Source organism: Malaclemys terrapin, chromosome 15, assembly GCF_027887155.1.
Source record: "Malaclemys terrapin pileata isolate rMalTer1 chromosome 15, rMalTer1.hap1, whole genome shotgun sequence".
In the NCBI taxonomy this organism is placed as follows: domain Eukaryota; kingdom Metazoa; phylum Chordata; order Testudines; family Emydidae; genus Malaclemys; species Malaclemys terrapin.
In genome coordinates, this window is record NC_071519.1 from 30,881,690 (window position 1) to 30,899,076 (window position 17,387).

At 47.4% G+C, this 17,387-nt stretch overlaps 1 protein-coding gene across 5 annotated transcripts in view; it reads left to right on the forward strand.

Annotated features, from left to right (window-relative positions):
• NCAM1 (neural cell adhesion molecule 1) overlaps nucleotides 1-5,403 on the forward strand; it is a 243,697-nt gene extending 238,294 nt beyond the window's left edge. For all 5 annotated transcript variants that reach the window (XM_054004826.1, XM_054004820.1, XM_054004821.1 and 2 more), the window contains one exon: nucleotides 1,720-5,403. In XM_054004826.1, the coding sequence (XP_053860801.1) occupies nucleotides 1,720-1,840 (121 nt within the window). In that variant the 3' untranslated portion in view covers nucleotides 1,841-5,403. The remainder of the gene's footprint in view (nucleotides 1-1,719) is intronic.
• The last annotated feature ends 11,984 nt before the right edge of the window (nucleotides 5,404-17,387 follow it).

The window sequence follows — 17,387 nt, forward strand, 5'->3', positions numbered from 1 at the left end:
CAGCTGGAGATGCCCAGTGTGCTGTAAATGTACCCCACAGCCTGGCAGGAGCAACGGATGAGGATTGCTTCCATCTGTGGAGACCTGGTTTCCAGTCCTGCTTGGCTCAGCCTGCTTTGCAGCCTCTACTGGTGGCAATAGCGTGTTGTGGCCTCTCCCGCACATGCATGCTGTCCCCGTTTCCTTGGGGGATGGGGGAAAGGAGAGCATGCATTGGCTTTGTTAGAATTTAGACTCATGTTAGAGAAATACATCCCAGGTCCAGGGCCAGTGCAACCACTAGGCGAACTAGGCGGCCACCTAGGGCACCTAATGGTTGAGGGCACCTAAAAGCCCGCTCAGGCGAGGAGGTGGAGTGGAGGTGAGCTGGGGTGGGGGTGCGCGGGGAGGGCTGCCTGCTGTAACGGGGCGGGGCGCACAGGGAAACCGCTCCCCGCCCCAGATCACCTCCACTCTGCCTCCTCCACTGAGCGCACAGCCCCCGCTCTAATTCTCCTCCAATCGGTGCCACAAGCCTGGGACGGGAGGAGAATTAGAGCGGTGCCGGCGTGCTCAGAGGAGGAAGCGGAGCAGAGGTGAGCTGGGACGGGCTCCCCGGGTGGGGTTAGCTTCCGTGGGGGGGGGCTCCCCAGGCGGGGTTAGCTGCGGGGGGGGGGGGGGCTCCTTTGGTGAGGCAGGCGGGGGCGGGGTTAGCTGCCACAGGGGGCGGGGTTAGCTGGGTGTGGGGGTGGTGCAAGGTGGAAGTTTCGCCTAGGGTGCGAAACTTCCTTGCACCAGCCCTGCCCAGGTCACAGTTTTCAACGTGAAAAATGTGAACTCATTGCAAGCAGGAAGGATCTGAGGCTCCCAAGGAAGCCGAGGTAGATTTTGCTCAAATCCAGAAATCCCCCACTGCTTACTCTTGTGTCACAGAGTTAGGGCCAGATCATCAGTCTTTACTCACATTAGCTTGCACTGCTGGAGAAGGACACTCACCAAGTGAGCGCCCAGGGCTGGCTAAGGGTGAAGCTGGGGTGCATGCATTGTACCAGTCTCCCCTCCCCCAGCAGAAGAGCCCCTACAGGACCATTGTAGCTGGTGTACATAGAGAAGCCACAGGGCTACTTCAAACTTAGTTGGGTCCCCTTGCTGGGGTTGGAACCATGAGGTTGCACTTGGGGCAGTTGGGAATTACAGCCCTCGTTTCTGAGGATGTCAGTCTCAGAGCTGGGAGAATAAATTCCATCCCTTTTTCTCTCTGCCCATGTTTTGTGGTGTTCTCAGATTTACTCTCAGAATACTTCCTCCAAGAAAAAATACCTCCCCCACTATTAAAAATTCAACCTGTTTTGATTGGGCACTCCAGTCACATGGTAGTGTTTCTCTCCTTTGATTGGACGGGGTGATTTGTAGCATCAAGTTTCCATTGCAGATGCACACGGCGTTTGCATTTCCTGCAAATGCTTCTGACAGCAGCCTGGTTCCGTGGAGCATTCATGGAAAGCAAACCCCAAAGGGATGGGAATGAAGGCCAAGCAAATGTATGTCCAAAGCTGAAGGTCTTTTGCAATATTCTCCCAGCTCTAGTCATGCTGCTGTAGAAGGTGGGGTGATGCTTTGTATGGAACATCTGGGAGCCGTTCCAGAAGTATATCGATCCCCTAATGCTAGCACATCTAAGTATATAAACCAACCAATGGCCTCTCTCTAAACTGTGCTGTTTTGGTGACTTTTCCACAGGAAAACCCCTGTAGAAGAAAAATCTGAGGTGCAAGCAACGGAACCGAAGACACCTCCAGCAGAAGTCAAGACGGTCCCCAACGAAGCCACACAAACAAATGAAAACGAGAGCAAAGCATGATCAGCAACAGAAGAGAAAAAAAATGACAGAACAACTTCACCTGAGCATTTAAAACACAACACACATCTCATTCCTCTAGTGTCTTTTGCCTTTAAAAGAAAAACAGACAAAGTGAAAAAATGCATAAATGAGGATCTCTTTTTTTTTTTTTCTTTGTAGGTTTGTAGGAAGGTTCTATTTGTTGTGCACTTGCTTTTAAGGAAAAATAAAATAAGTTTTTTAAAAAAAGGTTGATCCCGCAACCAGATCAGGGCTCAATGAGCCCTGCATGTATTCAAACAAACAAGGTCACAAACATCAGTTGCAAAATGGTTAGGAAGCTCATTGGGGTGGGTGGGAAATTAACCCTGACTTTTCTTCGGTTAGCCTAGCAGAATAAACAGCTGTGCCATCAGGTACAGCCAGTACTGAATGAACAAAGTCCACAATTTATTTTTATACTTTTCAGTCGAGTTTGAAATATGTAAAGCCTCGTAAATAAGTTAACGTTTCTGTTCACTTTATATTTGTTCAGTAGGCAAAGTATCTCTCGCCCTTTGTGACTGAATCCAATCTCCAGCTTAGACAGTTATTTGGGGGGGTATTATTATTATTGTTATTATTTTTAGGAAGAATGCCAAAATTGCAGCTTCGGGGATATATTTCAATTTGCAGTATTCAGACTTCTACATTTTTTTAAAAATTTTATTTTAAATCTTTTTGCCAACTTTTGTTTTTTCCAGTGTTTACAATCGACAAATGTTTTTTTTTTTTACTTTTGTTGTGTTTAAATGTACGTGTAAAATAGCTGCCTTTTTTTAAGTAAATACAGTCTATAGATATTAGATTTACTAGCATGCTTGCTTTGCAAAGGGAGACATTTTAAAATATGGATGTTTACAATAGTTGTTTCCCCTTTATCTTTTTTAATTATTATTATTATTATAATTATTATTTCTTACTGGAGTAAGAAGATAAGTAACACCATTCGTTTTACTTTTGGTGGGTGGACAACTTGTCACCAACCAAGGTCTGTGTCTAGCAATGCATTTAAGTGCATTAACGTTAAGCATGGGCCTAGTTAATGGAAATACTGGTATGCTTAAAGTTAAGCATGCACTTAAGTCCTTTGCTTGGCCAGGGACCAGCTGCATAAGAGAAATATGTTCTCTGCTTTTCTTAGACATTCTCCCCTGTTCCTTCCAGGAATCCTCCCTTAGCTCTGAGAAGCAAAAGGGAGTTTGTACAGTCAGGGCTGGTCTAGTCTCGGTGAATAGATGTTTGAATAAACCAGTTCCCCATTTTTAGAAAAAAAAAAAAGATAAATAAATATTATTTTCTTTTACCCTAGGATTTAAAAGGAAAGAGCTTGTGCACTTCAGGAAACTAGTATCTTCTTTTGGGGAGTGGAAACACTAAAAAGTCCTTTCATTCACTGGGGTGAAATTCACCAACACAAGGTGTATGCACCACATTTATGGTCTGATCCTGTAAAGATTTAACTGCGTGATTTGATGCTCACTGAGTAGTCCACTCATGCTTTACCGGATCAGGGCCTCAAAGACCTTATCCAAAGCCTCCTGACATTAATGGACAGACTAACATTGACTTCATTGGCCTTTGGATCATAGCTGTAGTGCTCAAAATGAGGCTGATGTGGTGCATAAGCTTTGCACAGGGGTGAACTTTGCTCTTACAGCAGCATCAGTGACAACTGCTATTTGGAATCGTAAAAAAACTTCAAATTTTGGGTGAGAAAAAGAGCGAATGAGCGGTGGGGCAGAGGAGGCAGAGAGGGTGGTTGGGGGAAGACCAGCCTTTGTATAGAAATTTTCCCCCTTTTTTTGATTTTTATTTTGTTTTTAATTTTTTGTTTTGTTTTCCATTCTACTTTAGATCTGCAAGCTTGTGCACTGTGGGCGCGTGAGTATTTTAGTGTGAAACGTGGTTTTTGTCATAGTATTGAAATAATGAAAATAAAAAAAAAAACTTCAACATAGTTTGGATGTGGAAGGTGTAGCGGATAGTTCAGATAAAAAAAATTATTCAGGAAAATAAATAAAGAGAATAAGTCTTATAAGGAACAGAAGCCTTTAAACGAGAAACAAACCAAGCTGAGTATAGCATACATTCCTTTGTGCTATGGTAATGAACAAATGAAAGAAGATTTTGGGTGGGGAGACTGCAGTTTGGCTCAGCTACATTGAACCGCTCTCTTCAGTGTACTCTTATAATGACGCAGTCTTTAACAGTGGCATCGCTAGATTATAATTTCAAACTGTGAAAAATAATGGTCTTGTCATTTGCTAAATGTGGGGGTTTTTTTGCATTTTTTTTCTCAGCTCCTGGGGATGGAAATGGAGGCTATCCGTGTGTGTGTATCTCTGTACACATGCACACTCACACAACGCCCATCCTTAACATGCCACTAGGATGGATGGATGTTTGATTAAACATCCTGGACCAAATCTGACCCTTGCTTATCCCCATCGGAGCAGCATGGGTGTAACTGGGGGGAAGATTTGGCCCATGGTCCCTAAGAAAACATTTTTTTAAGAGATGGATTGATCAAATGTGGCATGAAAGGCCACCGTGGCTTCTAGAGAGGAAGAGTCCACATAGCCATGGGGGAATTGATGAGTTGGAAGAGAGAGTGTGTACCTCAGTTCATAATGATTACCAAGAGAATCTGTTAATCATTCGTGTGAAGTTGTTGATGGCTTTGACTTGCTTTGCCAACTATATTCTATACCTCATAAGTTATTACCCCTTGAGAGCTGAGCAGCTGTTATGAGGCAAATACTGCACAATCCTAATGATTAGATACAAATCCATTGACACTGGTCAAGGTCTGTTTGATAAGTACTTGGACTTGTGATATGGATACCTAAATTGGCATTTGTCTCGAATAGGAAACCAATTCAGAGCCGGATCCAAAGCCCATCCAAGTCAATAAGAAAGACTCCCGTTGACTTCCGTGGGCTTTGAATTGAGACTCATGAAGTGGACATCATTTCTAGATATCAGCAAATGCTGTGTTTACCGGACTAGTTGTCAAATCCATTCTGCCCTTTTTCAAAACTGACCTGAGATTTCTCAACCATCAGTACTTGCGTATCAACTCTTAAAAGCATTTTTATACTTCTCCATAACCAGAGAATGTCATTTTAATTTAGAAATATTCCACTTTTCTGAACTAAAATAGTTTAGTTTTCATTATTTTTTTAAATCTTTGAAGAGGGACCAACCTGACACCGTTTACATTGTATATATTTATATATGTGTTGTTGCCATACATATATATTTATATAGCCACCGAGACTGATCAGCTTCTGGTAGTGGAGTGATTGCATTTCATGTTGCACCATACATACAATACCAAGACAACAGCACATCCAATTGTTCAGCTTTTAGACTGGAGTTTTATTTTCACACTTTTATATGGAGCCTTCGGACCCCAGGTTTTCGCAATAGGCTGTTTTGATAGTGGTTCTCAGACCCTCCATTGACATCCCTACCCAGCATTCCCTACTTTTGGGGGCCTTCTATCTTGTTATAAAAAAAAACAAAAAACTTTTTACCAAGTGAAACATTGATACCACCTTTATTTCCATTCTCACCGGTGTAAATACTGATACTAACGGAGAATTTTGACTTTGCATTCTGTCAGAATACTTGTGTTCAAATAAAAATAAAAAAAAAAAAAAAAAGCCCACTTCTTAAGTCTAAACTTTTTGTTGCCCGGTGCGTCGTGTGTCCAAACATAGGCCCACGAGATCCTTCCTAGTGCTTAATATTTGATCCTTCAAGGGGTTCAGGCACCAACCTCTGTTGTTACTAGCACAGTGGTGACAATAGGGACTGTGAGTTCCGGTTAAAAGAGGTGTCATCTTGATAGTGGAGTGGAGACTGAGTAAATGGATCGCTCAATGATTCCCTGTTCTGTTCATTCCCTCTGAAGTACCTGGCCTTTGCCACTGTCAGAAGGTCAGATACTGGGCTAGATGGAACTTTGGTCTGATCCAGTATGGATGTTCGTTAGCAGAGAAGGATTTGGATCTGTACCATGTGAGAGGTGATACTTGTGGGATGGACTCTCCCAAGACCAGCTGTTATTCCAATTCCTCACCTTTGCTGGAGGCTCTTCTTCCATCTCATAGACCGCTTGGTAAAACACTCAAGCCCAGTCACAGAGGAGAATATTTTTAAGGTTGGTTCTTTTCAGCCCCTAATTCTGTCCCCAAGACATTTAACATGGAAATGGTCATGATAGGTATGGGTTTAGAGTGAGCTGGAAAGGTCGTGAGCCAGTTCCCCAACCATGCCCATAGCTGGCTAGGTGTATGTTTTAAACAGCATCCTGAGTCACAAACCAGCATTTCCCAGGTGTGGGGTCTGTAATTCGCTGTGTCTGCTAATGATGGAGAATGCAGCCCTGTCACGCAGAATCTTCCCATTTGCTTTCCGATGGGTAAAGTTAACTCTGCTCTCCTACATCTCATTTCTCAGAACAGCTCCAATGAGCAGCAACTAGGAGTCCTTTGCCGACAGAGTGTTTCCTATGGAAATCGTGCTATAATTTACCTTGCCAAAAGTGTTTCTACTCATGCATTCGATGCAGCTAACTACATGTAATTCAATCCCCAGATTTGATCTCCAGGGACACGGGGGTAAGAGGGATTAGAACTCTGATTTGCATTCGTACCTGGGTGCACAGATTGTGCACAAAGAGAAATACAATAGGCAAGAGTCTGATCTGACTCTGCTTATTAATGCATCAGAATATCCCTTTCTCCTCTGTTTGCTTCCTTAAGGTTTGCTTTGATATTTCACACTGCAACCTGCAGGGAGGCCGTTACTCTATAGATCGCATAGGTTGGCGGCACGATGGTTGTTTTGATGGAGATATTTTGATTGGTTCCATGTTCACTGCAGGTGATGCGGCCAAACAGTGTCCTGGCAATGACCCAGAGGAAAACAGTCCCTCACAGCTGCAGCCAGACTCAGTGACGAGGCAGCTTGTGAAATGACGACTACTTCCCAGGCTCCTTGCACTTTGTACGTCTGGATTGCGTCCCAGCCTGCAGCAATATTGACTTATTTCACTGGTCATTTTGATTTAATAGTGAATTAAAACTGCGTGTGAGGAAAGACATGCAACATACAATGAAGCCACCGGTCAGGATTTTAAAAATGGAGGCCTGAAAGACCATATTTAGGCACCTGAATCAGTGGGCAGATTTTCAAAAGTTCCAAGTCCCCAGCAGTCCCTACTGGCTGGAATTTCCAATTTTCACCGATATGATTGATAAGCATAAGGCTCCTTGACTTGGACCTTGTGCTCGTAACTCACCTCGGGGGTTTTGAAAATCCCACATTGATTTTAGTGGGAGCCTTCTGAAAATCAGGCTGCTTAATTTAAGTGCCTAAAGATGTAATTCGGAGCCTGGTTTTAGGCTCTCATTTAAAACAAAATAATCTCAGAATGAGTCGTAACAATCTGCTTTCCATCTGTGGAGAGCCATTTCCCCCACAAACCCAGCTCAGGGTGCGACAATTTGTGCTGAAGAAAACTCTTGTATTCATATTTTACCAGCTATTATCACCCCGATGAGTTCCTCTTCCTGGGTGTTACACTACAGCATGAATTCCAGCTAACCCCAGGGTTACTAGGGAAATAGCCTGACAGGCATGAACGCATTCTACATAGGAACTGATGAGTCAGGCACCCAGTGAAGAGCCATGAGGACCTAGATGTGACCATTTAGTGAATGGTGTACAGTGTTTTTTTATTATGAAAAAACTCCCTATTATGTAAGCAGTATCTCGCTAGCAGCCACATAGCATCAGAATGCAGACATGTGGGAGGAAATACCACTGAAGTATCCTGTGGAGTGTAATCGATAAGGGGGGGGGGTCAAACACTTTAAAGATGTGGACAAATTGGAAAGAGTCCAGCGGAGGGCAATGAAAATTTTTGGGGGGCTGGAGCACATGACTTACAAAGAGAGGCTGAGGGAACTGGGCTTGTTTAGTCTGCAGAAGAGAAGAGTGAGGGGGGATTTGATAGCAGCCTTCAACTACCTGAAGGGGGGTTCCAAAGAGGATGGAGCTCGGCTGATCTCAGTGATGCCAGATGACAGAACAAGGAGCAATGGTGTCAAGTTGCAGTGCGGGAGGTCTAGGTTGGATATTAGGAAACACTATTTCACTAGGAGGGTGGTGAAGCACTGGAACGGGTTACCTAGGGAGGTGGTGGAATCTCCATCCTTAGAGGTTTTTAAGGCCCGGCTTGACAAAGCTCTGGCTGGGATGATTTAGTTGGGAATTGGTCCTGCTTTGAGCAGGGGGTTGGATTAGATGATCTCCTGAGGTCCCTTCCAACCCTAATCTTCTATGATTCTATGGAGGTCACTCAGCTTGGATATCCTAGACCTCATTTGATGACTGCAGCGGTGTCGCAATGGATTTTCATTATATTATACATCCTGTTCTGTGCTAGCTCCTAGGTATTCACCCGTGTCCACTTGCAGTCAAGAATGAGATTATCACGTTGGATCATTTGATTTATTGTTCCCCTTCCCACCCCAAAAATATGTGGGACCAGCTTCACTCTAATTTCAGGGAGTGAAAATCACTCTGCCGCTGCTCCAAAATCATGCCCATGATGCAGTCATCTGGCTTCCAGAGTCCTTGGTTTAAGAGCTGCAAAGACTCCAGGGAGGCATGGGCAGCCCCCCGTTTATTAACCACAGGAGAAAACTACATACAAAAAAGGAGCCAGGCGCAAACCAGGTTCCTTTACGAGATGCCTGCTCCTGAAGTCAATGACATAACCGCCCACCTCTGTCCATTGACTTCACTGGTGCAGATTGATGCCCTAGGAGGGGCCCTGTTAGTGCTGTCATTTCCTTTGCTCCTAGACTGATTTCCCTTTGCTAATCCTTTCATTTATACTCTGGGGATGGGTCCCAGCCCAGCATGCTCTTAAAGGGAGAGCACCCTATTGCAATACCATTCCTTTATCTGTTTGTTAGTGGGGAAAACTGATACTTGCTATGCTACCAATGCTCCACTTTTAACGAGGACGCCCAGTAAACTGACAGCACTGCACAGCTGACCATGATGGATAGTGATGTCATGCAGTTGCTAGCCTGGCATCCCCTTGCCCAGTGACGCTGAGTCTATTACTGCTTTAGGAGAGGGCAAAGGCTGGCGATGCTCAGGAAGTTGTTTTTTTCCAAGGGAAATTTTGGATGATAAAATGTTTTTCTTTGTTTTTTTCACTGAAATTTTCTTCCAAATTTGGGGCATTTTGTCAAAAATTGCTCAAACTGTAATATTTTTGGTTTGTTTGGTTTGGTTTGTTTTTTTTTGGCCATGGGGAGCCAGGGGGGTGTTTTCTTCACAGAAAGCCCAACATTTTCAACAAACAAGATTTTTTGGGCAAAAGTTTCCACTGCAGCGAAAAAGTCATTTTCAGTTAGAAAAAAAAAAAAATGTTTAGACGAACCCCCAAACTCTAGCAAGGACATTTGAACAGATAAGCCAACAATTCTATTTCATAAGTAAATCTCTGATGATGTCATGTTCCTGCTAGCCAGCAAGAGCAGGTATTTCCCCAGCCATGACGCTCCTGTGCCTAGCTATGGCTGGATTCCACTGTCTGGTGTTCATCCTGTTTCCTGCTGCAGTGTCTTAATGAACTCTGGGCTCTGATACCCTTTCCTGTTCGCTACGAGATTAATAGAGGCACCTGGAACGCGTGCCCTAATTTACTGTTGCTGCAACGCACAGGCCCATGTGTTAAGGTGATGAGTTTTCTATCCCTGGAGTCAGGGTTGTGCTCAATGACAAATAGGACTGAAAAAATCCTTCTTAGATCTTTGTATTTTCTCAACCATTCATCAAGCTCAAGTTCTGCCTTCCAGAGGAATTTTTACTTCTCTCTCCCTTTGTTGAATCCACAGCACCGCTGCCATCAGTTTCCTAAGTACATCCCTTGATTACTGGGGATTCTCTTTGTATTGCTGAGTTGACTGAAGGGTGAGTCCCTTCTGCATTTGAGATGGATGGATGCACACCATTTAGTTTTTTCCATTCCTCTGGCTATGCTAGTGGGTAGGTTTGCCCTCTTAGGTGCCAGAACAGCCTGGTTTGGGATACTGGATACCTTTACTGAGCTTGCCATGGGGCAATGAAAGGTCGTCCAGGTTTAACAACCCTCCATTGTCAACCCTCTGCTAGGTGCCAGAATTTCGCCTGACACCTCATGTGTCAGTTCAGCATGGAGGCTACAGCGCCAAGGTGAAGGCCCAGAACAGGTTTACAATCAAAATGACCTTCCCAGAACAAGTGGCGTTTGCAGCTTGCTGTAGATAAATGCAGACCCATACAATCCATCACACGAGGGCTTTGCAAGTTAGATTCTCGGAGCCTTTGGCTTCTTTGCTTCCAGTTCCCAATACACTTAGGGTTGATTCAGCAACCTCTGGGCTGCCTTTCGGAGTGAGCTAGAGGGCCTGTGTGTCAATTGCATTATGACTTAGTGTCTGTAATTCTGTAGTGTCACCGTGCAGCTGGCCATGGGGCATGTCTTCCAACGATTGGAGAAGCCCCCAGACACAACAAACTCTGCCATGAGCCTGCATAGAAATAGACATGGTACAGTATGCTAGGGAGAGATGCCACCAAATCTCAGCTGCTGAATTCTGCTGCATTGACTCACCAGTTTGAACTCTTTGGCCTTCATGCTTCCACTCTCCATCAGAAATCCCCAGTCCAGGGATCGAACCCAGGCTCCCACTGCCTTAGCTGGTTCCCCGTCGTCCTTGGCACAGTTGGGCGGAAGAAGCTCAGAACCTGAGAGGTTAAGCTTCTGGGAGATGAATGTTGTTCTTTACTGAGAATGGAGGGCTGTGCTGATAAATCATTGGATAATGTGAGAGCGGGTAATTTTCATTCCTGCACAGGGAAATTTGCATAAAATCACACTTTAAAAACTAAACAATTCAGGTGACATGACAGCCCAAATTAGGACCTGATGATGCGTGGCAATTGGAAATAGGTGAGGCGAACATAAAATTCTACTTTAATCACAGTGGTGAAGAGCAGGAATAATTCTTTGCCATTCACATATTTCAAGCGAGAGAAGGATATGCATTAATCCCACCCAGATCCCATCCGCATCGCATGGCTGTGAAAAGCAAAGTTAATTTCCCAGGTTCTGATGCAAACATTTGACCTGCAATGGAGACCAGGACATGAGTTGCTCCAATGTTGCTTTGTGGGTCCAGCATTAAAGAGAAGATAGATCCCTCCAGGCTTTAAACAACTTTGTGAGCCCCTGTGGCTACTAGGGAGATAGGGGTGAAATCTTAGCTCCATTGAAGTAAAATGGATGGCTGTCTCCACTCTAGTCTGAAACACTGCCTCAAACCCACCCCCAAGGGCATAAGGTCACAGCTGCTCAGCGAATGGGGAATTCTCACATGCCGCCATCAGTTTAGGACTATGGAGTTGAATATGCAAAGTAACTGATCGTCCTGTTTTGGAGCCATTTCTCCTGCCTGTTTCCTGGAATCCCGGCTCGAAATTCAGAGCCACATGTTGGACGCTCCCATCATCCCCTCTCTAGTGCTTAACAATATTTTTATTTTTGTTGCAGATTTAGCTGATTAAAAAACAAACCAACCAAACAGCAAACTCCTCCGCCGCTGAAAAGCCTAACATTTGCAATGGCCAACTTCCCGGAGCACATTAGCGTGAGTTTGCTGGTGAAGAGGGGCCTGCAGCCATAAGCTCTTAAACCTGGTGAGTTTAATAAATAAATAACTGATGTCCTGCAGGAACCGGGGATACGTTTCTCATTTGGTGTAATTATAATAAAAAAGCAATTAGAATGAAGGAGGATGTGTCAGGAGAGCAAGTGTTCTAAAGAGGAGTAAATTGAAATTGCAGCTCGTTAAGAATTAGAGAGAGCAATTACTTAGAAAGTTGAGGCATTATTGCTAATGGCAGGGAGTTTCTAACATGGGCCAAGTTTAGGAGGCACGACAGGGTAGAACCAAATTGCACTGGACTGGTTAGTATTCGCATGATCATGTATCGTTTACATTCCAGTAGGACCTAAAATCCCCCGTCAGGATCATTGAACTGGGCCCTGCACAAACAATTAGAAGGCACAGGCCCTTTCTGAAGTACCTACAATTGAAGAAGATGAAGGGGAAGGAAAAGGATTAAAGATACGAGCAAGGCATTTAGGATGATAAGCACATGCCTCGTTAATTTCATATTCTCCTCCCCCTCCCCCCACCCTTCTATTTCAGATGAAATGTTAATAAAATGTGGTACTTGCTACATTTATCAAAATCTGCATTTTTAACCTTGACGTTACCTATTTTTATTGATATATTTAAATCAACTCCCGTTCTATTTATTTATTATCCTTGCCTTTTTCTGCTGGAATCCCAATTCTCTTTCCAACGACAGTTCTAACAGGGACTGGATGACACCAGGTACACTGCGCCCCCACAAATGTGAAAGCTAATCCGATCAACTAATTAGCAGCATGTAACCGCTGCGGGGCAGAGACCTTTTCTACTGCATGTTCCGTCCAGCCCTGAAGAGCCCGTGGCCAGCTCGTAATAAATAACAATCACAGGCAGATGGGTGAGCTGTGCTCTGCAGCTCTCACAGTTTGCCCAGCTCAGCCTTGGTTTGAGCAGAATGAGAAACATGACTCTGACATTCACCATTGTGAGTCGCTCAGATACTATAGTGATTGGGGGCCATATAAGTAGCTCAGAGAGAGAGCTAGATTAGCTTGATGTGTATGAGGCTAGATAGATGCGACTAGATTATGGTCAATATTGAAATGTACAATGTTGCCTTATTACACATAGCATCCCAAGGCTCCTCGAGAGCTGGCCAAAGCATTGTTCACAGTGTTTAAATCCTAGAAATCTCTAAACTGGATGAGCTGAGGTACGGCTCTGCTTTTATTATTATTTATATTGCAGAAGTACTTAGAGGCCCCGAGCGAGAGGGACATAGTAGGCTGCATTGTGCTAGGTGCTGTACGTACAGTCAGTGAGAAATAGCCCCTGCCTCGAAGAGCTTCCAATCTAAATAGACAAGGCAGGTGGTGGGTGAGAGAGAGGCAGCATTATTATGCCCATTTCACAGGTAAGCAGAGAAAGATTAAGTTACTTGCCCTAGGTAAGGTAGGGAGTCTGGTAGAGCCACTTCAGTGCCGTACCCACAGGAGCAGCCTTTCTTCTGCTTCCTATAGTAGCTGTGCAAAGTGTCTGGTGACCTGCTGTTGGTTTGTGTCTAATCACCAACCCTTTAAAATGATTATAAATTAGCAGAAAGGAGCGGGAGACTCTGCAGCCCAGCGTTCAGCTCTCCGTTAATGGGAAGTGCTTCATTCTCGCTGTGACATGTTCAACTCAGCATGGGGCTAGAGAGGTGGCAGCGAAAGGCAAGCGAGACACGGCACACGATAAACAGCACGGCTTTTAAAAAGGAGCTTTCCGGGGAATTATGAATTAATAATTAAAAAGAAGAATTGACTGGCTGCAGCAGGTCTGAGACCAGCTCCACAGGAACCCAGCACGTTTGAGTCAGAAATGCACCGTTAGCATCTCCTGCATGATTTACCGATAAATCTTAAAGGAATCGTAAATCTCCCCAATAGAACTTGGTGGGTTTACATCGGATGAGAGGCAGGAATCCTCTTTGTCCTTGCTTCAAATGCTACCAGGGTTACATTAAATAGGGACTCAGAAAAGTGTTCCACCCTGCAACTGTGCCTAGGAACACAGGCAGGCTTTGCCTCCTGGAATCAGACCATCACTTCAACCAGAAGACCCTCCTGCGTCCACCAGAAGCGCTATGCGTCACGTGTGTCCTGGCAACACCCTGGCATGACCATAGTGTCGTATATGTCAATATGTCCGATCATGATTGTTTACTGTGCCTATCACTGATGCCAGCTCCCCTACGCCACGCAGAAGTGCTGCGTAAATAGCGCACATCTCAATTTGGTAAGCTTAAATGACCAGCGTAGGCCACCAGTAGCACCAACTTCACGTTTATCCCCATGCAAGTGCTTGGAATGTATCGTTGTTAGGTGTACTGCACCGAAGGCTCTCGTATGGGGACCGTATGACTCTGTACCTGATGTAGAACCAGTGTTTATGGATCTATGACTCGTATGGAGACCACAACTATGACGTTGTGATTTGTATGTGGAGGATACCCACAGCATGGAGCTACACCAACCACTGTCCGCACATCAGGTACAGGTCTGCATGGAGTTGTGAATGATAAGGAGCTGACGGCCACATCTCATATAGGGACAGTTACCCTATGGTTCTGTAATGCCAGCAAGGACAGGGCCCATACTCTGCATTGTGCTAAGCCGGAGCTGCCATCCGCTTGCTCTCATTCCCTCCTGAAAAGAAGCTGTTGCCTGGTCGGATGCAGCAGTGTCTGTCAACCAAAATGGACGTCGGAGGGCTTAGCGGAGCTGTGGTTACAGACGGGAGCCATGACCTGGTCAAAGAGCCAGGCGGGCCCACACATCCTCTGGTGCTGCGACTGGGCCTGTCTGTTCCCCTTCAGCAACCGGGGCCTGCAAGAGAGCTGCAGGGAAAGGCGTAGCATCCCCCTCAGTGTGTGCATACAGCGCACGTTCGCATTCAAGGCAGCTGCCCCTATGCACCTGGCAGGGCCATGGGAACTGTTAGCGTCCAAACAGACTTTGTAGTGGCAAAGAAAGCAAAAAAAAACCCCTTTGGACTCTGTAGGTTAGAGAGCTCACGGTGACTGTGGTTATAAGCTCGACTCACCAGGGCGCAAGAAGGCTGGGAACAGCGCCACGCTCTGCACAATGTCACTGGCCTTCCACAGCCTGGAGGGGTTTGAAATCATGCGACTAGCTCTGTCCAGAAACTGCCCTGTGATGGGGGTGTGACACATGCTAGGCTAGTGTGTTTGTTCATGGATGTGGCAGGTACAGGCCTCGGGGTGGGTATGGCTCTGTGTGTGCAGCTGCTTGTGATGTGGGGCCTTGTATGGGACGTGTGTGGGAGAGGTGCGAGTGTGGCTGGGTGTGCACCTGTTCACCGCTTGGGCCAGAGTTCGAAGGGATGGGAGTGAAATAGTAGTGGGTTAGAGTGGGGTTCCCCAAAATGTTGGGCCAGATTCTGACACTCACACTACGTAGCGCCTTACTCTGTGAGTAGCCGCACCGGTTTATCTGGGGCTTGCAGAGTAAGTCTGCCGGAATCGCGTCCTCGGAGAAATTTAGGACATCATTTTATCCAGCACCGTTACAAAGCAGGAACGTCGCACAGAGGCTTTTGTGACTGTTATTCCCTCTCCGCGTTAGCAAGAGCCCTCTCCCATGGCAGCATGCCCGCTTCCCTTCCCTCTGCTCGGCTGGAAGTGGGGCCCGAGCCGAGCACCCCCGGCCCTGGCCGAGCGACGCTGGCCAAGCGGCGCCAGCTGGCAGCTGAGCACCCGCAGCCCCGGTCGCTCCGGCCCAGCTCGGCTCGTCCCCGGTTCCGGCCAGCGGCCGGCCCCACTGGCCCCGGCCGAGCTGCTCCAGCCTGGCCCTGGCCCTGGCCGAGTGGCGCTGGTCAAGCGGCGCTGGCCGAGCACCCCAGCCCCGGTCCCAGCAGCTCCGGCTCGGCTCAGGCCCCGGTTCCGGCCAAGCACCTCCAGCCTGCGGCCAAGCACCACCGGCCCTGGCCCTGGCCGAGCAGCGCCGGCCGGTGGCATCCCAGCTTGCAGCTGCCTCCTCCCGGGCTCCGGCTGCTGCTGCGCTGGGGAGAGCAGCGGGAGCCGGGAAAGTTGAACCCCGGGGAGGAGTCGGTCCCCTTACCATGCCTCCCTATTTTCCCGGACATGTTCGGCTTTTTGGAAATTCCTCCTGGACGGGGATTTGAGGACCAAACAGCCCAACATGTCCGGGAAAATCCCGACGTATGGTAACCCTACCTTAGTCCCCTGTTATGGGCTAGTTATCCACCCTTTCTTTGTCTTGTCATCTTGGACTAGGAGCTCTTTGGGGCAGGGACTCTCTCACTATGTGTACGTACAGCGCCTAGCACAAGTCCCTGCTCTAGGCACTACGCTGACACTGCTACTAATCGTCTTTTTCCGAGTGGCAGCTGGCAGCATCTGCTCATCCCCCGTGGAAGCAGCCCAGGAGGAGTGAAAGGACACGGCAATGCTGCCCTGTGCCTCGTTGAGACAGACCCCGGGGTCCCTGGGAGCAGCGAGCCCAGTGCAGTCAGAGGCAGCCCCTTCTCTCTCTGCTGCTCTAGGCAGCCAGGTTCACTCAGCTGCAGGCCCAGCGGGACCTTGGAGCACTGGCTAATTAGCCGCGTGAATAGCCAGCACTCAGGGTCCTGCCCATGAAAGGGAGATGGATGAGGCTGCTGCACGACGCTGGCTGGGCAGATGCAGCTCAGCAAATCCCCTTTATTTCCCCTCCATCTGTTCCCATATTGCCGAGCTGGGCCCTCTTCTGACATGCCAAGTGACCCTGCAAACCCACCAGGCCCATCACGACTTCCCCAGCTACTCTCACGCTCAGACGCGTTTGGCGCTTTTAATAAGACTTGATTTACTGCTGACCTCTGGGCTCCGGGGTCATTTCTGGGAGGCCGTGGCAGCTCCCAAACCTAGCACGCCCCACCCCGCAGCAGGAGGAGAGCAGACCCCAGGCCCGGCATCCTCCGCAGACAGCATTAGCATTGTGCTCGAGAGAGTGCGTGGAGTCAGAGCCAGCAGCAGCCTGCGTTTGGCTGGCGCATGAGCTCCCCCCCACGGAGCGCTCGGTGCATCGTCCGGGGTTAGTGCACACGCTCAGACCACGAGGTCAGCTGCAAGACGCAGGAAGGAGGGTTGCTAAACTCACCCTATAGCAACGTTATTCCTCTCATTGATTCGGGGGAACCCCAGAGATTCCTGAATCCCATCCTGTGACCCACATCCCCACTTGGTCTCCTGCCCCTCCAAAAGCTCTACCTTCACATTAGCCAGTCCTGGAGCCTGGGAACCATAGGGCAGACAGAGAGGGTCTTTGGAGAGTTGCCCCCGACTCTTTCTTACTCTGAGGTTAAAGGCATTGTCTGTGCCATAGTCTCAGCCCCTGTCGATCTGGGGCACGGGGACCAGGGGGTGAGGCAGTTCCTGCCCCGGGAAGTGCAGGGGCTGCAGACATGGTGGTGATGAGTGCTATAGAAACACAACAGCCTGACCACGGCATGGAACTAGCTGCTCCAAGTGCTCATGACCAAAACACTCCCCTCCCACTGCTGCTGGGGCAGAGCCCTCTCTCGTCAGGGTCGTAGTGAGCTTAGTGCTCATGTCATGACTGGGCAGAGGGGCCCTGGCTAGAGAAGCCTGTTCCTTGCACACACAACTCGGCCAATGCACCACTGTCCTGATCCACCCCCACCCCCGCGATACCAGCCCTGGGCTCCCCACCACGGCCGCACAGCTCGGCCGGTGCATTTCAATCCTGACCTGAAGCCCCCCTGTATTCCAG